We start from the raw sequence: 25200 nt of genomic DNA on the forward strand, positions 1-25200 counted from the left end.
TACATTAAAAAAATACCGTTTTTACCAAATTAATTTTCACTTAATTCCAAAAAAAAAATGTCGTATATAAGATTGAAATAAATTCTCTACCTTCTATACTAGATCAATTGTGACGCAAGTTGTTATCAAAAATTGTTGTGATATATGTACAGTTAATATTCATATATTCCATTACCTATCTGATGGTACAGTTTTTACACAGAAAATATTTATTTGAAAAACCTGCCACTCGGCTTTTTTCCGGAAAGGTCACAGGGTCGCCGTGACCTGTGCAATAATTACAATTAAAATTTTTCTTATTCTAACAGCAAGCGTTTCTAAAATGCAGTATGGCGAAATGTGGTGTAATAAACATGCATGCATACATCAACAAATTAAAGGGTTAATTCTGCAATGTTTACATGCACTTGCTTATCCGTTCCTCTTCCTGTTGATTATTACATTGCTCTGCTGCACTCAACGTTCCAGTAACGTCCAGTTTCAACTTTGTAATAATTCTATATAGCAATATAGCCTTGGGCAAATTTTATACTGTTGCGATTTGGTCGTTCACAGCATCTTGCGAATGATAGTGAGCTTTGGCAAAAAATGCATTGATCATTTCCTAGCGAGCGTGTAGAAGAATTCAAATATCACAGATATACTTTTGTTGGTCCTGTAGTTAGGGCCTTGTTGTAAAGAGGGCTGAAACAACAACTCATTCACAACAATAAATCAAGCAAGTTTATGATTTGTAGAATGAATTTTTGCAAAACATTAAAGTGTTATTTTTCAATAATATATTGATTTAGATAATGAAAATCTTTTTTGTTTTTGGCTGCTTCGACTAACAATACCTCGTCTACCCTTAATTAATAAAACAAATGACAGATTATGTTTCTGGCGGATATTTTGATTTGGCGAATAGGCTAAAGGGTACATGTATTATTTACAAATAAAGCTTAAAATATCAAGTCGTGTCAAGTATAATGTTTTTTGTTTTTCGTCCTTTATATGTCTCGTTTATAAAGTAAATCTTTATGTACGATGTAATATAATGTGTATATTAGCCTTGCAGTTGGTAAATGTAAACCATTGACTGATTGACCTCAAAAGACAATAGCAGATTGTTGTGTATTGGCCAGTTATACAACGCCTTGTCTCGCTTCACAAAATATCCATAATTGCAAACTGAACTTGAGTTTTTTATTTCGTGACCAGTGACCTGGTAAACTAAATTCGGTGTTTTATTTTGGTTTTTGAAGCAAAGCGTATGTAAAAGACTGTACCCTAGCTTACTGTGGTGCTAAGGTATATTTTGTAAATAGTGTCCTTTGCATTCAAAGGGTGCATGGATACAATCTGACTATAATAACGTGCTTATACAGAAAACGTCGCTAGCTAATGTGGTAACTTTTCCACCAAATTATCGCTACTGTTTAAAGCAAAATGAGTGGAAATCATGGCAAGTTTGGTGGATTTTTCTGCGTGTTTTTGTTGCTGACCTTGGTCGCCATGTTGGCAGTGGCTTCACTGGTGATCCAGATATTCACCTGGAGGAAGATGGTAGGTGGTGAAGGTCCAGGAATGGGGATGCCAGGAAGGCGCTGGGGTCCACGAGAAGAACCAGAGCTGGCTAAACAAATCAGGGAAAATCTTGCCATGTTCCAAATCGACAACGGCGCTGGGCCTCCGATAAAGCATGTACTTGGTAAGTGTATGATCACTATTTAAACATTATATGGCCATTATTTTTGTCGACACTGTTGCGTTTACGGGTTCAGTTGATCCCGGCAGTTGATCAACTTTTTGGGAATTGTAGACAAAAATGTCAAAGTTGACAATTATTTTACTCATCTCAAAACTCATAAGTTCAACTATACATGTTCTTTTGACATTTGAAAAAGGTCCAGTCTCAGACCCAGGTTTAGATTTTGTATGCGTGATTGTTCACTGCATGCCTGACTAAGGCAGGTTAGGGAACGTTCATAAATACTTTGGTAGGGGGGGGGCTGGAAAATTTTGATTTCGGTATGTCAAAACTTTTTTGACCCCCCCTCTGTCTGTATGTTAAACTTTTAGAACCCCCCCTCTTTATGGACTGAAAACTTTGTTGCCCCCCCCCTTGGTATACACCCAAGCCCCCCCCCCCCCCCACACACACACACACCATGAAGGTATACTAGTACTTAAAATACTCCACTCTTGTTTCCACTATAGGTAATGCTTTATTTTACTAGTAGGCCTACAGTGGATTAAACTTATACAGTTTCAACCTTGTTACAAATTCAAGCAAACAGATCCGCAATAAATTAATCATTTATCAGTGTCACTCTTACAGACCCCCTACAAATTTTCCAGCCCCCCCACCAAGGTATTTATGAACGTTCCCTTAGTGGGATTATTTTTTCCAAAGAAGTTTATTTCGAGATTGATTACCTCCTGAATAGTATCTTTAAATATGGCTAGCATGTTTAAAAGACTCTACGGAGGACGGGTTAGTGTAGTGGTCTTCTCAATCGCTTCTCACCACTGCGGCCCGGGTTCAATTCCCCGCGTGTTACGGTTTGTTTGTCGATCCATGCTCGTCCTTGCGGGGTTTTTCTCCGGGTGCTCCGGTTTTCCTCCTGCATCTAAAATCGGACCTATTCCCATATCCCTGTCACGTCATATTCGCTTGGCAATCCGTATCCCTAAATTTTGGTAGCCTCTAAGCACAATTGGGCTTTGCCTGGTTTCGGCCGAATGTTATATAAAAAAGTTTAGAGAAGAGACTAGACGAAATATAATTTGCTTGCAAACAGACTTGTCATCTGTACGCCAAGCTCTTAAATGTATGAGTATGTATACGTATGTGTGCAGTGTTAGCAGTGAAGATTCGCTGATTGTACATCCGAGAAATCCAACTATTTGAAAATAGTGAATGAAAAGGTGAGAAATGCACTTTTTTTCCAAAAAACACCCATTTTAAAAGGAATATTCTAAATATTGGTATTTTGACAAATTTATTTATTCGGCCGAAGCCAGGCCAGAGGCGTCTAAATTGAAGGGATGCCAATCTGACTTTACGGGACAGGGATATGGGAAGAGATCCGATTTTAGATACAGGAGGAAAACCGGAGAACCCGAAGAAAAACCTACGAGGATTAGCATGGATCGGCAGGCAGTCTTCAATCTGGGTAAAACCCGGCAAATTCAAAAGACTTTACCCACTTCGTGCAGCGCCATCCTATCGTGTCCGCCATATCTCGAAATTGCCCTCGAAACCTGGTGGTGAAATATTTTATATTCTTTTTCAAATCTTTAATCAGAGGCGCTGCTCCATTTACAGTACACGCCCTGAATAAAATTGAGCCAATCTCATTGTCTTAAAGTCTTGTTTTATGTTTCTCATTTTAACAGAAAACACCCGCTTTGGGTACAGCGGAGAGGACAGAGTTTGGACGATGGGGATTTTAATTTCTCTTCAAAGCAATTTGATATATTAGTAAGTAGAACATATGTTAGGACCACCTGTATGTCGTAGGGGTAAACCCTGCATGGAGCCTGCCCTGAACAAATTTTAATTTTAGAATATTCCCGTAAATTTTGATCTATAGCGTGTTTTTGATATTTTACACCTGACAGAAAGCTGGGCGGCACTCATAATTATATTCACTTCATTTCAATTTAAAGCCTAATGTACGATCTTTTTTCAGAATATACCTTTATCATTTTTTTCAAAACCGATTTTTTTGGCATACTTGTAATACATATGTTCCAACTTACATCTATGAGCAAACTGTCAAATTCGCCCTATTTGTAATAAAACGGCATGATTTTCTGTTGGTCCGACATATTATCATCATATTTCAGATTATGATAATATGTCGGAACGATCGCAAATCTTAATCTCCTACGAAGCCAGTTTGGTTATGCTCCCTCCACACATGTGGAGGGAGCATAACCAAACTGGCTGCGTAGGAGACTAACTCTGAGGCCGCACTCGGCGTCCCAATCCAAAAAGTGCAAGATATTTCGAGTGATATAGAGATGAAGTTTATGACGTTGTTTCTTTGTAAATTTCCAATGTTTTTCGCGTCCAAATGTATTGGGAACTTTCATATTGATTGCATATTATCATTTTGGAAGAAAAAAAGAAAAAATTTAAAATTTAAAAAGATCATACATTAAGGCTTTAATTCAATTCTTTCCGATACCGACCCATATGAAAAGGTTTGACTACAAAAACGATTCTCTTATAAATGCATAATACGCAGTTTTCACCTCGATACACCCGAGCACACAGGTATTTCCAAACACAGCGAGTCTACCCTCTACGCACTCTGTGTTTATACTACACGGTTGAGTGCATAGCATCATAAGAGCTGTGTGAGATTTAGTGGAAAATAGGCATCTGTGATTGGTTTTTGTCAAAACCTCAAGTGTTCCCTTCATCCAATCAGAATTGTTTTTATATCGAACGAAAGCTAACACTTCCCCATAAAAACACTTTTTTTTTTTCATTAGGTCAACAGATAACGCAAGTCAATGTTCATAGCAAGGCGAATGTGGTAAATCTGTTGAAAACTACCTATCCAAGACCAAATTGTATGTCATTAAATGAAAGAGCACAATTGACCATTATACTAGCTTCATTTCACTGAGCCATGGCCAATTCTCTTTAATTTACCAATCTTGTGCAAAAAGTTACTATTTTCGCCTGTTTTGTCATACGGTTGTAAATTCAATGAACTATGACTTTGCTAAAGAGCGCTTACAAATTGATATGAGTCCCGTGAATATCCGTGTCAGCATTCAGTTTTATGGGTCGTGGGTCAAAGTATGAAAAATGGGTCATTGTGGGTCACTCGGTACGTGCCCTGCATATTAAAAAATGTTATAGAGTAGGCAATAGTTTATGTCTTTAGCTCAACTGTATTGAGGCTACTTTTGCCACAACTTCAAGATGTGCAACCAGGTCGACAGCCTCTTCCCCCCCCATTTTCCTCATCAAAACCGAAATTTTGGTATCAGAAGAACATATCTTACAGTTTACTCATTAACCCCATGAAATTTAACGTCAAAGATACATGTAGCTTGTGTTTCGTTTAGATGGTGTTAACAAAATTTTATATTATATGAGGCATTGTTATACATGCTTTTCCTTCTCATGTCAAATCCACTGTAGCAATACAACTAAAAATTTGGAAAAAGATTGTTTTACTTTCATTGTAGGTCTCGTGTAAGATAGAAAACAGAATGTGAAACAAATATGACCAGTCACTTTTAACTGCGGGTTTGAATATTACTTAACGTAGGCCTATATAGCTAATTTCAGTCCGACCATTCGTAATTATTTTGTGTTTCAGTGACATTGCGACTGGTAAATACGGTGGCTACTTCATTGATGTAACGCATGCCGGTAAGTGTGCTTATTTAGGTAGGCCTGTACGAACACTCATTATTGCTCATTTAAAGGAAAGTGGGTATTTTTGTCTGATTCTAATTAGCATTTTTCCTTACTTTGTTTTTTGTTTCTCCTTTTTTTGATACGTTGTTCAGAAGAGTGCTCAGAGACACCAGCAAGCAAAAACATTGGCGTTCCAATTTTGTGCAGGTGTACCCAGTATTTTACTTAAATTGAGTTCTACAGTGTGGGCCAAAAACAACTTTACCCAATTTAAAAGTTTCATATCTCAAAATTGAAAAGTCTGCTGCAAATTGTTTTCACATATTCGTAAAGAACATCTTCTTTAGAGTATTTGGTGAAAAAACTATCCAAAAATGTATTAAATTAAAAACGTGACGCTAGTTTTAAATCAAAGAGTCAAAATTAACTTTGTCCACGCGAAGGCCTACTGGTTGTCGCGTCGGATCACTTGCAATGGCGAGTTCGATAAAGAATGAGAACCACTCGGTATACACACAAATTTGTGCAGCAATTTTAGATAACACAATCAAATAAATCAAACATGAAAAATTTAAATGTCAAGCTATGATATTTTTTCATGATATGCAGCTTTCACGCTGCAAAGATAAACACAATTCTCTTCAAATATGCGCAAAGCATTTGTAACCTCAGACCTGGTATTTTTATCGTTACGAAATATATATCTACAAGAAAGTTTGAAGTTATTGACGTTATTGCGTTATGTTCGGCAAATTGTTGCGTCGACAACTGACTCTGGGGTTAGCTGCAAGTTTCCTTTGAACCGCTGCAATATTTACCGCTGAACGACCAGTTCTTGGACGTCCGCTCCGTGCTTTGCATCTATACATCACCCTTCTGAGGTTGTGAGCCTAATAACTCAAGCCTCAATAACGCCCTTTCTCTAACTAACTGGCATCTTGTATATGATACTGATGACCCTGAGGTAGCTTACAATATGTTTTATGATAAATTACTTACTTTACTGGATATTCATTGTCCTATGAAAAACACTAAATCTAACAACCGTAATAATCCAAAAAAGCCCTGGGTCACAAAAGGCCTGATACAATCTATTAAAACTAAAGATAAATTATACAAAAAATTTATATCTAAACCCACTGATGATAATAAAACTAAATATACTAAATATAGGAACCACCTTAATAGTCTCCTCCGAATTGCCAAAAGATCATTTTTCACCAAAGAAATTGAGCTCCATAATAATAACATGAAAAAGATGTGGTCTACTTTGAACAGTCTACTTGGGAGAAACAAACATTCTAAACTCCCTGATTTTTTCACTGATAGCTCTGGTGCCAAAATCACTAATCCACATGAAATTGCCACCAAATTCAACGAGTTCTTCACCAACATTGGAACTAACCTTGCTGATAAAATTCCATCTCCTGACAGGGATTTTCAGGCTCGATCCACGCCTTCCATAATGAACAGCATTTTCTATCTCCAACAACACCAGATGAACTAACTAAATTATGTGCAAAATTAAACGCTAGTCATAGTTCGGGTGTGGACGGCGTCAGCACTATTCTATTAAAATCAATTATTAATAATATCAGCAAGGTCCTCTGTCATATCTTTAACTCTTCAATCAAAAACGGCATTGTTCCTGACAAACTGAAAATTGCCAAAGTAACTCCAATTTTCAAGTCAGGGGACTCCCATGACTTTTCAAATTACAGACCCATCTCAATTCTTCCAGCTATTTCTAAACTACTTGAAAAGGTTACATATAACCGAATTTATGACTTCATTTCATTTCACAATATCCTTAGTCCCAAACAATTTGGTTTCAGACAAAAACGTTCCACCTACATGGCTATCAACGAACTCTACACCAAAATTACCAATTATCTTGATAATAGGCTCCATACAGTTGGTATTTTCCTAGACCTTAGCAAAGCCTTCGATACACTTAACCATGAAATTCTCTTAAATAAACTTGACACTTATGGTATTAGAGGCACTGCTAATAATTGGATACGCAGCTATCTTAATAACAGAAAACAATATGTAGTTTTCAATCAGAGTTCCTCTGATATGACATCTGTCACATGTGGTGTACCACAGGGATCGATATTGGGCCCACTTTTGTTTTTAATTTATATTAATGACCTTCCTCTTTGTTCCAACAATGCGGACTTCGTCATATTTGCCGATGACACCAATATTCTTTTTTCACATAAAGATCAAAACTCCCTTGAAACTCTAGTTAACAATGAACTAGTAACCATTTCGAACTGGTTTAAACTAAATAAACTTTCCTTAAAAATCAAAAAAACTAATTTCATGATTTTCAAAAATAAATACAGTAATATTCATAACAAAGATATTAAAATTCTCATAGATAATCATATTTTAGACAAAGTTCACACAACTAAATTTCTAGGCATATTAATTGATGACGATGTTTCATGGAAATCTCACACTTCCAATGTATCCAAAATGGTCTCTAAATATAATGGTATTATCCGTAAGGTTCGCCCCTATCTACCTCAGGAATCATTACATACACTTTATAACACCTTTGCTCTCCCCTACTTATCCTACTGCAACATTATCTGGGCTGACAAAAAATAATTCCCATATAAATTCATTATTCCTTATACAAAAAAGAATTATTCGGACATGCACCAACTCTCTTTGGCTTGCCCATACAGACCCGCTTTTTAAACAACTCAATACTCTTAAGGTGCAAGATATTTATTTCCATCAACTCGGAACATTTATGTTCCAATACCACCACAATCTCCTTCCAAAAGATTTGTCCATTAAGGAGTTTTTTAGAACTAACAAAAGTATTCACCATCACCATACTAGGCAAGCCAATGATTTCCACGTTAAAATGTCCAATACCAAATTGGCTGATAATATAATTAGTATTCAAGGAGCCCTTTATTGGAACTCACTTCCCCAGTCTATCAAATCTTGTAGTTCAGTGCCATCTTTCAAATCCAAAAAAAAAAAAATCCTCATCAGCACATATGTACAACACTGATTAGCCTACACCTGCAGTTGTTGTTTTTGTTTGGTTTTTCCTTCTCATTTTTCAGGATCTACTTGCATAAAATTAATTCAGTATATATGTTCCACAACAAATCGGACCCGTTTGTCTGTCTGTTTGTATTGTTCCAGTCTTTATTTATTATTATTATTACTTTGTTATATTAAAAATAAGCTATTTGATAAATTTTGTTAGCTCGCTTTGCCTTGTATGCAGATTATCACTTTTGCATTTCATTGTTCTTGCTCTGCAGAACTATACACCATTTACCATGTTAATTTATCGTTCCATTAAATATGTAGATTTAATTTACAAAATATTGCATTAAATATATAGTTACCTGCTATGTTAGTTATAACTTAGCTCATTATATAGACTCGTTGCAAGTGCACGTGCAATCATGTGCTTATGCTTTCACCCGGCTAATTTTTACATTTTTGTTATTATTGTACCGTAATACTTATGCCATGCCTGAACTGTTTTATATTATAATGGGATTTTACAACCTTTTACACCTACTGTGTAGGTTTGGTTGTTATTTTCACCATCACTACTCATTGATTTATAATTGAAAGCACAGCTCTTGTGATAATTAGTTTATACCTAACCCACAAGGCATATATATCTTGCTATTGTATTTATTATTATTCTAAAAATTTAAAGTCTAAAGTTTATCATAATTATTTAATACTAACTTCTGTAAAGGGTGCCACAACAACACGCTCTGCGTTCAGTGGCATCCTCATCATTTCACCATATTATACGATGTTTGTAAAAGCTTTTTTATATTGTATTTATTTAATGGATGAATTTGATGAAATAAAACTGAACTGAACTGAACTGTGAAAGTTGTTCGTATTTAGAGTTATGGTAGGTTTCGGTGGGATCTTACGTTCGAGAAACGAATCCGAAATTGACGCTGCACTACCAAAAAGCTTTCTGTTCTTAATTAAGTATACCTCTGCCATAACAGTCATCTCTTGTGTTGTGAATTGCCTTATATCTTGCAAACCTATTTAGAAATAAGCCACGCAGTCACAAAATGCACAAAGGCCTATTTAAAATTCAAAATTGCGCCAGATAAAACCTTTGTAATTGTGTAATTTTTATGCTAATTATTGGTCAATGACAGGAGTGAAGTTCGAGTACATGACAATTAAATGGGGGCTAAAATCGATTGTATTTCTTTCATGCATGTAAAACAATCATCACTTTTCAAAGAGAAGCCAAACGTGTTTACCAATTACATGTAGGCCTATGCCTAACGCAAATGTATGCCGTACTCTTAGCAATCGGACATATCCCATTGAAGTACGTGTGGACAAAGTGATTTTTGACCCTCGGACGTAAAACTAGCACCATTTTGTTAATTTAGCTTCTTTTGCTTTCATTTCTTCATCACATACTTTTAGAAATATATACATTTAGAATATGTAACAATATTATGAATAGCTATTCTACAATTCGAGCAACCACCCTCTGAAATTGGGTAAAGTTGTTTTTGGCCCACACTGTAGGCTTGGCGCAATGAATTTGAAAGCCCTGAAAGTGGTGCGGCGCTCGCAATATATACGATCCAATTCGAGCGTAGCGAGTGGAGCGTTAAACTTTGTTTTTTCGCTTTACCTTAAAATAGGTTGCGTCGGCCAAGAGCCATGATATATATAGTAGGTTGACTAGGTATTGTTGGTCGAAGCAGTAAACAAAATCAATTTTCACTATCTAAATCAATATATTATTGAAAAATAACACTTTGATGTTTTGCAAAAGTTCATTCTACGAATCATATACTTTGACAACTTGCTTGATTTATTGTTGTTAATGAGTTATGTACGTTTTACAAAAGTGTTGTTGTTTCAGCCCTCTTTACAACATAACTCAAGAACCACAGGACCTACAAAAGTATTATATCTGTGATATTTGAATTCTTCTACACACTTGCTATGAAATGATTGCCAAAGCTCACTACCATTCGCAAGATGCTATAACTACCAAATCGCAACAGTTTAAAATAGATGCTAACCTTAATTCTCCTCTTTATATCCCTTTTTTAAAACAGTTTGTAAAGCGGCCGGTAAAAACTGCCGTTTTGTGTTTGTAGATAACAACCCCGATAACCCACCTATGTGCTGGGACACAAGCGAAGAGTTTGGTGCACGAGGAGGCGTTGGATTGCATTCTCAATGGATTGACGCATGTGTAGGTACGAAACTTACTGGCAACGATTTACCTTTTTTTTGTCATTATGTTTTTTTATTAGAGAAACAAAACAAAATAATCATAGAGAATTACAACAACAGCTGCAAAAGTATTAAAAAATAAATATTATAAGATACTGCAGCATGCACATATAATATTTTTGATGAATATCATTTGAGCCACAAAGCCGGTCACAAAATATTTGTTCATAATTCCCCCCAAATCACAAAACGATTTTAAACAGGTTATATTTTGGGGGTTTTCGATTTGGTAAAAACGGGTCTTTTGATGGTAAACTAGCTTAAAGTAGGACTTTGTGATCCACAGCCTCATCGTCCCCACTTACTCCAAAAAAAGTTAAATGGTTTTTATAACGTCAAATAACATTAAATGTCGGGTTATATAAAGGTATGAAAACGTTTTAAAACGTTATGTATGAAAACACATTACAGCAATGTTTTTAAAACGTTTTAAAAATGTAACAGCAAAAGTTCTGAAACTGACGCAACTTGTTCTTGTTTTTATCAGGCTTTTCACCTACTTACACACGAGCTTTGGCCTTCGATTTCACCGACTCCGTAGTTCCTCAGACACAGGCTTTCTTCTACGTCTTACAAGGAAACCCCAACAATTTTAATTGGAGGGATTTGCGAGGGAAGCGAATAGGTTTCCTGACGATATGGTACACTGATCCTGATTGCGTGGCAAGGAATGGAGATAGAATACAGGTAAAGTACAAAATAAATGTCTTCATTGCAATAAATAGCTTACAAACCTTACGTCATTCGAGGCAATAATGATGTATTCAGTAGATATCATAATTAATGTTATAAATGCGGTATTCAGTAGTTTAATATGCCATCTCAGTGGACAGCTTACATCAGCCAATGCAACAAATGCTGTGTTCAATAGATAACTTACATTAGTCTGTGCAATAAATGCTGTCTTCAGTGGCTTAATGCTGTCTTCAGTAGATGGCTTACATCAGCCAGTGTAATAAATGACGGTCTTGAGTACATAGCGTTCATCAGTCAGTGTAATAGATGTTATCTTCTGTAGAAAGCTTACATCAGCCAATGCAATAGATGCTGTGTTCAATAGATAATTTACATTAGTCTGTGCAATAGGCCTAAATACTGTCTCCAGTAGATAGCTTAATGCTGTCTTCAGTAGATGGCTTACATCAGCCAGTGTAATAAATACTGTCTTCAGTAGATGGCTTACATCAGCCAGTGTAATAAATGCCGTCTTGAGTACAAAGCGTAAATCAGTCAGTGTAATAAATGTTGTCTTCAGTAGACCGCTAACATCAGCTAATGTAATAAATGCTATCTTCGGTAGATAGCTTACATCAGTCAGTGTAATAAAATAAATGCAGTCTTCAGTAGATAGCTTACATCAGTCAGTGTAATAAATGCTGTCTTCAGTAGATAGCTTACATCGGTCAGTGCAATAAAATAAATGCAGTCTTCAGTAGATAGCATACATCAGTCAGTGTTATAAATGCTGTCTTCAGTAGATAGCATACATCAGTCAGTGTAATAAATGCAGTCTTCAGTAGATAGCGTACATCAGTCAGTGTAATAAATGTAGTCTTCAGTAGATAGCTAACATCAGTCAGTGTAATAAATGCTGTCTTCGGTAGATAGCATACATCAGTCAATGTAATAAATGCTATCTTCGGTAGATAGCGTTTACATCGGTCAGTGTAATAAATGCTGTCTTTAGTAGATAGCTTACATCAGTCAGTGTAATAAATGCTGTCTTCAGTAGATAGCTTACATCAGTCAGTATAATAAATGCTGTCTTCAGTAGATAGCATACATCAGTCAATGTAATAAATGCTATCTTCGGTAGATAGCGTACATCGGTCAGTGTAATAAATGCTGTCTTTAGTAGATAGCTTACATCAGTCAGTGTAATAAATGCTGTCTTCAGTAGATAGCGTACATCAGTCAGTGTAATAAATACTGTCTTCAGTAGATAGCTTACATCAGTCGGTGTAATAAATACAGTCTTCAGTAGATAGCATACATCAGTCAGTGTAATAAATGCTGTCTTCAGTAGATAGCTTACATCAGTCAATGTAATAAATGCTGTCCTCAGTAGATAGCTTACATCAGTCAGTATAATAAATGCTGTCTTCAGTAGATAGCATACATCAGTCAGTGTAATAAATGCTGTCTTCAGTAGATAGCTTACATCAGTCAGTGTAATAAATGCTGTCTTCAGTAGATAGCTTACATCAGTCAGTATAATAAATGCTGTCTTCGGTAGATAGCATACATCAGTCAATGTAATAAATGCTATCTTCGGTAGATAGCGTACATCGGTCAGTGTAATAAATGCTGTCTTCAGTAGATAGCATACATCAGTCAATGTAATAAATGCTATCTTCGGTAGATAGCGTACATCGGTCAGTGTAATAAATGCTGTCTTTAGTAGATAGCTTACATCAGTCAGTGTAATAAATGCTGTCTTCAGTAGATATCGTACATCAGTCAGTGTAATAAATACTGTCTTCAGTAGATAGCTTACATCAGTCGATGTAATAAATGCAGTCTTCGGTAGATAGCTTACATCAGTCGGTGTAACAAATGCTATCTTCAGTGTATACATAGTGTAATAAATGCTGTGGTTCGTAGATAGCTAACGATAATTAAATTCTTATTATTAATCTTATCGAGATGATGATGATCATCATTTAATATTGTTATCATTATGATTATAATCCCTATCGTTATCATTATGTGCAGGGTGCCAAACTTGATTCCAGCCAAATCGTTTACTATACCCAGCCTGATGATATTTACGATGCTCTTCAGAGGAGAGAGGTTAGTAAAGTAAATTATATCAAACGACCAGATGACAATCAAATAAATGAAGTTTGAACTTTTGTTCACGACACATAAAAGTTGCTCACCTAAAAGTTCCGGTTGTTAACATTGCAACCTTCTTCAGCAGAATGATCCAGTTCGTTGATCGATTTGATGACTCTTGGCTTGTGATGTCAGAACTGCATCGTAGTTACGTATTTTCTATCTATATAACTAACAAAATATTGACTTTAGCCATAGCTTTACCTCAAAAAATGTTATCATTAAAATATTCTCATAGCTGAACCAATAAATGTGGGCTCAATCGATCCAATTTTTTTTATATATTTATTAATGCTCTTTCTTCCCCAAATTATCTTGAATAGATTGATGCCGGGTTCTTTAGCAACGAGCTTGAGGACCTTTCTAACAGACTTGAAGTAGCCTCTGATAAGATCACAACGTGCACGATAGCTGCTGATGCCCTCATGACTCGTAAAGACAACCCTATATCAGAATGGTTTAATCCAGCCTTACGTACTGTCCTCAGGAGCAGGGAGTATAGAGAAATATGCAAAGATGTGGATGATTATTACAATAGTGAGTACATTATTTAGTCAATTCGTTAGGTTCATCACATAGTGACGTTTCGTGTTTTTTGGTCATTTTTGCAGTTTTTGTTATACATGTTTCAAATATCGCTCTCTTCAATTATGCCAAGTCCCAAAGCTGAAATTAAGTAATTAAACTGTAATTAAATTGGCGAAAAGTTAAAAAATGGTACACAAATTAGAAAAAGGCGCATCACGTATATAGTGGTGTATCTACTATACGCCACTATGTGATACACTTTTACGAAAATAGCGCATCATATAGTGGCGTATCGTGATCACGTGATCAAGATACGCCACTATGTGATGCGGAATTTTCGTAAAAAGCGTATCACATAGTGGCGTATAGTAGATACGCCACTACTAGTATGTGATACACTTTTTCCTGGTGTTTACGGCATTTTTCCGTTTCACATACTGACTTTTTACCCATTTAAAAGCTAAAATATGAAGTAAATATAGTACAATAAGGTACACTTGGGAACAGTTTTCATACAATGAATTCTAATTATTGCAACGACACAGGCTTGTTACAAATCGCCTTTTTTTTTTCAAACTCGTTTTTCTCCGAAATGCACTTTACAGTTTGCTTTACAATACGCCACTATGTGACGAACCCGACGAATTATGCCTCAATCTTTTTGTGATCCGATTGCCTAAAATGCTGCTGTTTTCGTGGATATTGATTGAATCATACCATAAAAAATATGCTCGAAACATGAAATACCCCTTTAATAAGAATTCCCAAATATCTTAAGCTTCCTTTTCCTGTTTAATTTTAAAGAATATTATACTTTCATAATTCTTGTCTATCCTTAACCTTTGCCGCATCAATATGAGCTGGCAGCTTGTCTAATCAAGGGATTCAATTATTGCATATTGGGTTTTCTATTTGAAATATCAATGCTGTTATTATACTTATTATTATTGGCTTTGGGTTTTCTCTAATAAAACATGATGACCAATAGTCTCCATTTTTATGTTATTTAATGTCCTTATTTCTTTGTTTATACTCTTTACAGCATTCCTACCAGGACGGTCTTCTGAGTTCGTTTGTCTTGGCTACTAGCAATCTCAGTGCTTTACAGCTGGGGATTCAAAATAAAGGAGAGACTTCGTTTGATGGAAAAAAATGTATACATCTGATTTTAAAGCAGTAGCAAACATTGAATTTGGGGCGAGGTAGAGATAGTACTCATACGTTTCAAAATGAAAGTTCGAATATAACAAAGTGACCCATAAGGGGTATTGTACTTGAATTGCACCACTCAGTGACCCATAACAAGGGGTATTGTACTTGAATTGCACCACTCAGTACTCTTTTGGTGTGCCAAATACTTTCCTAAGCTCATGGCAAATTGTTTGGAATTAACACAACTTGCAAGCCTTATATTGTCTAGATATGTGATATGAGCGTAGCGAACAGAAAATGTTGCACATTTGAACGTTTTGTTATACCATTTTTCTCTAATCCTTTTCAAAGCGTAAATTTTAAACGGTGCCAAAAAATCGCCCTTGTGGTTTGCCAAAAATGTCTTCTCCTAATTTCACCCTTTCCCAGTGGTTAGAAATATGATTGCACAGCTCCTCAGGGACCGTTTAATACAGTAAGCCAAAAATTAAGGTACCAGTTATGTTCACCCTTGTATATCCTAAACAAGGACAGATATGTCATAATTGGAACCAGCAGCCAATAGCTGCATCTTTTAGCTCGAATTTAAGACCTCATTTGTTGAAATTGTTCAAGAAATAAAGATATGACGATCCAAAACCCAAGGAAGATGCCAATGTAAATTTGCAGTTTGCTCCATTGCGTGCCCTATTGATTTGCACACAATGTGTTCACGAACAAGAGAACCAGCGCCGTGCTTCCATTGATTAACACGTTAAAATTAGCGTCGTGCTTTCATTGATTAGAACACAATTTTTTTTTCGTTTCGTTTCTTTATTAGGTTTTAGACCACCGTTTCTTTATTTGTCAACCAATTTCAACAAATGAGGTCTTAAATCAGAGCTAAAGAGTACAGGTATTGGTTGCTTGTTTTAATTTTGACACATGATTCTTTATATAGGATATACAGGGGTGAACTCAACTGGTACCTTAATTTTTTGGCTTACTGTATATACGCTATGGGAAGTGGGATTTTTGACCAAAAAAATGACAAAATATTTTGCGTTCACGGTCTCCCTCGCGTCCGCTCAAAATTTTCTGATTCCCCATTGTTTTCCCCTTTTTCTACATTTAAAACATTAACAAAATTCGGAACCCCCTTAAAACTTTCACTTCCCCTGGCATAAATATTGAACGGTTCCTTATTCTAAATATTTATTTTGAGTACCCCCTTCACAGACCCAGCCCATGATCATGAACTTATTTTGTTCTTTAAAATCAATAAAGGTGGTTGATGGCTCATAATTATTGTTATATCTTTACCTTCGAGATACACTTCGGGAAACACAGTCTATCGCCGTGCAACAATAAACTTGTTTTCAAAAACATTTTCTAAATTTGTAATGTTACTTTCAAATTGACAAACCTTCCGAATAAATTTCATATCAAAAACCAAATTGATATTTAAGTTGTAAGTAAATAAAGTCAGGTCAACAAAAGGTTGTTCTCAAAGCTCACTAGTGGTTTGAAAACAAATGCGAAATGCGATTTTTTTTTTTAAATTATTATTCCCGACTTGGTATTTTTATGGTATCTTGAGAAAAAAAGTCTGATAAACTAAAAAAAAAATCCGCATTTCTGTTGTTTTTTCAAATCGCTCGATTTTACCAACTTTGAGACAAGCCTTTGTTTATTTAAAGTGTAATAAATAAAATAAATAAATAAATAAATAAATGAAATGTGGGTTTTTTTTTGCTATTTTATTCAGTCAACGAATCATTATGGTACAGAATTGAAAAATACATTTTATTAGTGATAAACAGTTAGAATTATGATAAAATCTTACTCACTGCCATGTCCGAGTCTAATATCGAATACGGTTTCTTGGCCAGGTCAGCTGTATTGCTTAATATTCTGAACATTACAGTGGATTCAATGCTTGACATACTAGTAAGCTCTCAAGTTTTCTGTTTGGTCCAATCAGCAGTGTGAAAAACGAAACCCGATTATATATATTCTGTAGGTGTTTATGAACATGACAGACACTATGTTCAGATGTTTCCCCTAATTCTTTTTGTGCAAACTGGGGAAGTGGAATATGCATCTTATGGGAGTTTTGAAGGAAAAATATACAGCATTTCGCGTTCCCCGTTCGATCCGCTCTTGTTTTCCCATTTTCTCCATTTAAAACTTGACATTCCCCCTCATGGTTCAAATACTAAATTCACTTTCCCACTTCAAGACACCCAAAACAGTTTGGATTCCCCTCCAAACTCCCATCCCCCTGACGTAAATATTGAACGCATACTGCAGTTACTGTCCGTTTTCCTATACACAATACACAGTGCTCTCACCATTGACGCGTGACCCCTACAAATGATGTATGTTGGGAGAATGGACACTTGCCTAGTTAACATCACTGTGTGAAAAATAACCAGCCAATATTTTATTTATTCTCCAAAACTTCTAGCAAATATATTTCTCTAACATGACCTAAAATTACAGCTAGGTTAGATGTTCAGAAATGGTCGTACTTTTGTAAAATATGAGTGAGGGCAAGGCATAGCTAGCCAACTCCCCGTGTTATTTGAATGGAGATTTGACCGAAAATATTGGTATCGGACCGCTCACTTCTGAAGGATGCCACAAAAAACCGGTAAAAGCTACATTTAAATTATTCTAAATAGGTTCTAGAAAATAAAGTTTTGTAACATGTCCTAAATTTTTAGCTAATTTAGGTGTTTGGAGAGGTCGTACTTTTGTGTTTTAGGAAGGACATGTAAACGACAGATAACACCAAAAATATGAAGAAATTATTTCTAAACCGTGTTAAGTCAAAAATCATTATGTTGCTCATTTTCAAGAATGCTGGTTTACAAAAAGCACGACATTGTCTGATTTCGTGAACAAAGCCACACATAACATTGTTTCCTTTCGTTTCCTTTATAATCGGTTACCCAACTGAAGCTATGAATACCAGCTTTATTGTGATATCGCACATGAAAACAGTCACTTGTGCACAACCAGAGAAGATCCGATTTAATCAGTTGAGCTGTTTCAATGAGTGTTATCTTGGTTTAATAGCTTTTAATGGGGTTAAGTCCTGCAAAGGTCGAGATGAATTCTACTGTAGACATGACTGCATCATGGGTCACTTTACCTACCCCACCCAATCGTTTTGCATCGAAGTACTTTGCTTCGTTATTATGATTTGCTGTTGTTATTGTGTATAACCTTAAACTCTGGAATATAATACCTCATACCTCATTTATTTGTACCTCATTTCTCATTTATTTATACCTCATTTATTTATAAAAAATTGTATTTTTAAACAAAGAGTGTATATTTTTAAGAAATAAATATTTTGGTTCAATATAATCATAATACATGTCTACCAAGTGATCTTATTTCCTTCTTTGTTTTAATATTTGACACATTTTGGTCATCCTAATATTGATAACTCATTTACAGTCAAATTGAGTTTGATCATGTTGTTTGGTTAGTTTTGGGTTTGGAGGAAAATCCATGTTTTATTATCTATTTATCTGATATGCCCAGTGGCGTAACTAGGGTTGGTAGCGCCCGGGGCAAGAAACAAAATTGGCGCCCCTACCCCCCCCCCCCCCACTCGAGAATATCATATGGCCTGCACTTTGGCTCGACATTTGAAAGGGGCGTGAATTCATTTTTGGATACGCCCCTATTATAATTAGGTAATACTCGACTCACACACATTCCCTATATTAATATGTATATATACATGTACCACATAAGCAAATACGGTAGTTAAACACGATTTCATCAAACATTATAACAATAGCTCTTTTACAGTGTGCAATCATCCCGGGCAATAATTGGGCAATAATAGAGGATGTGCGTGAAATTATTGATTGGCTCCATACAAAGGAATTGAACCGGTGTCCTTCACCGTAATCATAGCACAATGCAGTGCATTCAATCAAACGTTGTCGTCAACCTATTTGATCGTATTTGTGCATTTGTTATGTGTGTGAGACGAGCTGTCGCGGTAGATTGCAATAGCTTGTAATCATGCTTTTGTTGAATGAATTTGAGTACTCCGCCATATTTACGGTATGATACGTCATAATCTAGGTGATTATTTGCATTGGATATCTTGAATACGCTGGTGAGGTTGTGTAATAATCGGATTAATGCTATAACAGTAGGTGAATACAAGTTTTGAATATATCGCGTTGCAAAGCCCCATTCAGTGATCCCAGCGAAAGTGAAAAAAAAATCAAATTGTTACTTTTATAAAAATTTTAATGAAAAAAATTGGCACAAAACCCAAGAAAACGGCAGCATTGACGAAGTTGAAGCCCCATTCAAATACATGTAGCTAATTTATATATACTGTCAGTATATAAATTACAGATTCACGTAAATGCATTATTTTTGTCTTAAATAGGCCTACACGGCTTAGGGCTGAACCACTAGCAGAAGACACCAAGTTGATGTTTTATGACCTTTGACATTCTTTTGTGGCGTGACATGGTCAGTTCAATTCACGCCGAGTGTCCTTGACAGGTTTAACTCTGCTTCGGTGGTCATGAAAGAATTCAAAAGATAACCTCTGCCCCAACAATCCCAAGCAATTGTCTGAAACTGCTCTTCGGATGATGTATCATAAGAACTCAGTCGTCAAATGATGATAGTCATATAATGACCAAAAGATTATTACTGACTATATCATTGAAGACTGAGTTCCGCAGTCTTGTACAAAATCTGAATTTTGATGATTTTTACGATCGTCCGGATGAAAAAAATCACTGAATGGGCCGTTAGTTCCCTCCTCTCCTTACACTGGCAATATGGATCAAAGAAAAATAAAGAAAAAAATAAAGAAAACAAGAAAAAAAAAAAAGACAAAGAAAAGAAATAATAAAAGAAAAACAAATATGAAAAGTTCGAACAATATTTGGTTTATAAAATTAATGTGACCGTGATGAGGCTCGAACTCACCACCTTCCGATTTAAAGTTCGAAGCGCTAGTGTACCAAATTCTGATGCCTTACCAAGTGAGCTGTGCTCCTGAGATACGAAATAAAAATAAAATAATACACTGTATACCTGCTTGTGTCGGTAATTGATTTGCTCAAATTCCATAATGGTACAGTGCAACAGAGCAAAAATGCCCAAAATTTAAAAGCTATATAATTTATGACCACTATACAGTATACACTACACATAAAAATACTAATACAAGGGAATTTCAACGTAAGAATCCAAACAATTAAGTACCAACATGCACAGCTTTGTCCTTATATCACATTTGGGTTTTTAACAAAATGTTATCAAACCTCTACTGTGATTGGCAGCTGCACAAGGCATCTCTTTGATAGCTGATCATGGCCATCCATTCAGCAAGTGGCTACTAACTGACCTTGACAGGCTTGAATGAGCACTGTCATCTGCTACAAAACCATCACACTCATTAAATAAAATATTTATTAATTAATCAATTATGTCAATTAATTAAAAATTTAATGCAAATATGCATATTTTCTCTGACAGAATTGTAGGATTTGACAAGAGCCATCTTTCTTGTAAGTTTGATTCTTATAACATACCGGTATCGTATTGCGTCCCGTTATAGTTGCAGAAAAAAATACGCGTGCAGGACACACATACGCACACACCCACACACACACCCCCCCACCCAGAGGATCGTACCGTTTTACAATCTTATAACATTCATTGGCGCTAGTAGTAGTAAATTTCAATTTTCTTTGCTTTACCTCACTTGTTCTGCTCAAAATTAAAAGGGGACATATCTAGCTGACAGTAAAAGCTTACATTTTATGGAAATTATGTTTAACTATTTGCTTAAACAGCACAAAACAGATAAAGCAGACAAATTTACTATACATAGGCCTATACATGTATGGTATCATGCCAGGGACTGTTTAAGAATATAACATTAGATTTATGATATTTACTTCGAGGACTGTTATTGATCAAAAATGTGAAAAATATCAAATTTTAATAAGTTGTCATAAAATTTGTATTATATCGTGAATTTCAAACAATGAAATTTATTTGATATCAGAAAGACATTCTTCGTATTCAGAATGCAATTCGATATGTCTGATGTGCTCTCATGTCCCACAAAAAAATATTATCGAAACGCTCAAAACGCTCATTCCAGATCCCTTAATTTGGTTAATTTTCTTTTTTTCTTTCTTTATTTTTCTTTGATTTATATTGCCAGGGTAAGGAGAGGGAACTAAAGGCCCATTCAGTGATTTTTTGATTTTGTTTCATCCCGACGATCGTAAAAATCATCAAAATTCAGATTTTGGATACTAGACTGCGGAACTCAGTCTTCAATGATAGTCAGTAATTTTTATATTTTGGACATTATTATGACTATCATTCGAGGACTGAGTTCTTATGATCCGAGGAGCAGTTTCAGACAATTGCTTGGGATTATTGGGGCAGAGGTTATCTTTTGAATTCTTTCATGACCACTGAAGCATAGTCAAACCTGTCAAGGACACTCGGCGTGAATTGAAAGACCATGTCACTCGCCACAAAAGAATGTCAAAGGTCATAAAACACCACTTTTGTGTCTTCTGCTATCTAAAGACCTATGGCTGATTTTGTACCTTTCGTCATTGTCATAGATGTGCTAACATAGCTTGCTAGTGCAGTGGTTCAGCCGAAAACCGTGTATCTAAGACAAAAAATAATGCATTTACGTGAGTCTGTAATTTATATACCGGTACTGACAGTATATAAATTAGCTACATGTATATTTGAATGGAGCTTCAACTTCGTCAATACTGTCGTTTTCCTGTTTTGTTTTTTTGCCATTTGTTTTTCATCAAAAAAATTTTTATAAACGTAACAATTTGATTTTTTTTTTCACTTTCGCTGGGATCACTGAATGGGACTTTATATAGCGCGGATTATTCAAAACTTGTTTTTACCTACTGCTATATAGTATGAATCCGATTATTACATAACTTTGCCAGCGTATTCAAGACATAGGTTCTGGATAAACTGTACATGGGTATAGAAGCCCTGCATGCTTTTATCGATTGGCTCCAAACAAAGGATTTGAACCGGTGTCCTTCACCGTAATCACGGCGCAGTAGCCTACAGTCCATTCAATCAAATGTTGTCAGTGTGCGAGACGAACGATGTATAAATCTGGAGGTCACATCATCACTTATCATGCTTATTGTAAAAAGTTTGTCCAATGCATATACTGTGTGTATTGTTCCCGGGTATTGTCAATACAGTCAAGCAAACAGGTATTATATTTTGAAAAGGCCGCTATAGTATATTCACAGGGGTGTCTTGAATGGCCAATCATATGGGACATAATCAAATTGCATTGACTGCTTCCTTTGTTACCACATGTCAGTCATCTTGTGATTATTGGACCATGTAAACCTGCAAAAAACGAGCCAAAGTGCAGGCCCTATGCTTAGACGCGGGCAGTGGCGTAGCTAGGGGTTGTGGCGCCCAGGGCTAAGGATACATAATGGCGACCCCCCCCCTATATCCTCGAAACTTACGCGCCTCATTTTGGACAAATAAGACCTACTACTAATTAAATTTGGTTACTAGAAATTGAATATCGGTCTTAAAATGTTCTTTGACTTTCATCGCTTGGAGGGGCGCAGAATCGATGCTGAATTGGTCAATTTCACGCCCCCCTAATGGTAACGCCCGGGGCACGTTGCCCCCCTCCCTAGTTACGCAACTGCCCATTCCTTCCATTCTCGGAGTGTTCTATTCCTACGTAAGGATGTTCAGCAAAGAGCTCAAATGATGCAAAGATGCAGAGAGCCGCTCTCATATGACCACATGTTCCTTATTGGCTGACACCGCACACGTGTTGACTGAGTATTTTTGTATAGCAGAATGGGATGGTCGACTGCAGATCCGTCGGATAACGCTTTTTCAATGGGAAATGAACTTCGCTGCTTGGGTGATATCACGATGAGGTTAGTATTTATTCCGTATTGAAAAGCGTGTTCCCGACGGATCTGCACTCGACCAGCCTCATAGCCAGTGCATGTAGTATACATGTGAATGTCAATACGAATGAACGGCCCTAAAGCGCAAGGCAACATTGCAACCTGCTCATCTTCTCTGATGTGAACCGATTATAATTATGTCTACCGCATGTTATTCGCAGTAGAAGTAGTGATGTAACAGGATTACTTACCATAGCGATAGGTTAAACAATATTTGAATGTTCGTCCCGCACTATTCGCCGTAGAAGTGACGTAATAATCGGATTAACTACCATAGCAATAGATGAATACAATTTTTGAATAGATCGCCCTGCACTACAATGTGCTGTGTGTGACAGTGTGTCACCACACGGTGTGTCACATGTCTAGTGAACATAAATAATGGCTTAGTGGTCCAAATATTTGCAACCCCCTGTGTTTGGATAAACAAACCCCTCTTTTCGCTTCTACACTGTACAGGCTGCAATTGGGCCTTCAGTTTGCAAACATTTTCCACTTCTCAGAATATCCTCCTCAGACAGTACTCTACATATGCATAAACAAGTCGCTCTTTTCGTTTCTACTTTGAAACCCGACACTTAATGTTTAAAGTAATAATTTCTATATAGACTTGACATTTAACATGGAATATTTTTTCGCAAAATTCCAAAACTGGCCTGGACGGAGTCTGCATAAACCGCACGGGCTAAATATTAATTGGGGTGTGTCGGGAGATGGTGTAAAATAGTTGTTTGATAGAAAATGTGCTTTCCATAAGTTTACATTATAGTGCTCTTAATGTAGCGAATTTGCCTAAAATGGCGGATTTAGGGAGGCTGAAATTTTGCTTTATGGGGGACACAATTTCGGACCTTTTGCAACAGTGTGCTGTTATTATCAAATTCATAGTTGTTTGAGGTGATATTTCTTAAACTTCGTCAGCAATTGGCATTCATCACAACTGAAATACACTTGTAATGTACCAATTTTTTGAACAAGGGAGGAGCTTAAAACAGGGCTCTTAAAACTGGTACGTACTCAGAAGGTTTGAATGGCCCCCTGGGGTCAAATGTTATAAACTTACGATAAAAAAATCAACTGTGCGGATTCTTTGTTGTCCAATGAACTCACGCTGTTTCTTTGTGTAAAGTAAGTTTATAACATTTGGCCCCAGGGGACCATTCAAACTTTCTGAGTGCGTACCACTTTTAAGAGCCATATTTTTAAATCTCCCCCACACTTTCAAAACTGGTAGATTACAAGTGCATTCCAGTTCTGACGAACACTTATTGGTATTTAGGCTCAGTAAAATATCGCCTCAACCTCAATGAATTTGATAACATCAGAAAAAAGTTGCTCAAATTCAGAATTTTACCTTCACAAAAATCAAACTCAGTCTCCTTAAATCCACCATTTTAGGCCAATTCATTACATTATGAGCGCCATAATGTAAACTAATGGAAAGCACATTTTCCGTTAAACAATTATTTTACACCATCTCCCAACACACCCCAATTAAAATTTAGCCCTCGCGGTTTATGCAGACCCCTTCCAGACCAGTCTTGGAATTTTTCAAAAAAATATTCCATATTAAATGTCAAGTCTGTACAATTCGGTCTTCATTCACCAATTTTCAGCTTTTCAAACTAAAATTGTACAGAATAACAGTATCAAAAATGGTTCACCAAATGGCTTCAATTGGGCCTTCATTCTGCAAAAGTTTCTCACTTATTGGGGACACATCCCCCTCAGACAACCCTGGGGCGCAAGCATTATTTATATTTTTGCGTCCGCCACCGACTGCCCCTTTCGAAATCGGTCCGCCGCCACTCTTAATACTCACGTCAACAGGTCGAATGGGAAAGCATGAAAGTGTTATAGGGGAGCCATTGGATTACCCCCGTATGTTTCTGGAAGTCATTCATATCAGAACCAAAACAGTTTGAATCGAAACAAAGGTTAATTAGAACTTGATCCAGTTGGGATAAACTCTTGACGAACGGAATTATTCGGGGCAGTGGCGTAAAAAACATTACAAGAAACAATCCAGATCTTCAG

The 25200-nt window shown here is 36.2% G+C and overlaps 1 protein-coding gene across 1 annotated transcript; it reads left to right on the forward strand.

Annotated features, from left to right (window-relative positions):
* The first annotated feature begins 1406 nt into the window (after window positions 1-1406).
* Window positions 1407-15844, forward strand: LOC140161384 (uncharacterized). Its single transcript, XM_072184894.1, has 8 exons — window positions 1407-1690; window positions 3382-3466; window positions 5331-5383; window positions 10474-10617; window positions 11142-11341; window positions 13370-13447; window positions 13816-14029; window positions 15063-15844. The coding sequence occupies exons 1-8, from the start codon at window positions 1429-1431 to the stop codon at window positions 15107-15109; spliced, it is 1083 nt and encodes a 360-aa protein (XP_072040995.1). The 5' UTR covers window positions 1407-1428; the 3' UTR covers window positions 15110-15844.
* Window positions 15845-25200: the final 9356 nt, after the last annotated feature.

The sequence above is a fragment of the Amphiura filiformis genome, chromosome 9 (assembly GCF_039555335.1).
Source record: "Amphiura filiformis chromosome 9, Afil_fr2py, whole genome shotgun sequence".
Taxonomy (NCBI): domain Eukaryota; kingdom Metazoa; phylum Echinodermata; class Ophiuroidea; order Amphilepidida; family Amphiuridae; genus Amphiura; species Amphiura filiformis.

Coding starts and splice junctions, on each gene's coding strand:
- LOC140161384 (XM_072184894.1), top strand. CDS start 1,429: ATGAGTGGAAATCATGGCAAGTTTGGTGGATTTTTCTGCGTGTTTTTG. Junction 1,691..3,381: donor TCCGATAAAGCATGTACTTG/GTAAGTGTATGA, acceptor TCATTTTAACAG/AAAACACCCGCTTTGGGTAC. Junction 10,618..11,141: donor ATGGATTGACGCATGTGTAG/GTACGAAACTTA, acceptor TGTTTTTATCAG/GCTTTTCACCTACTTACACA.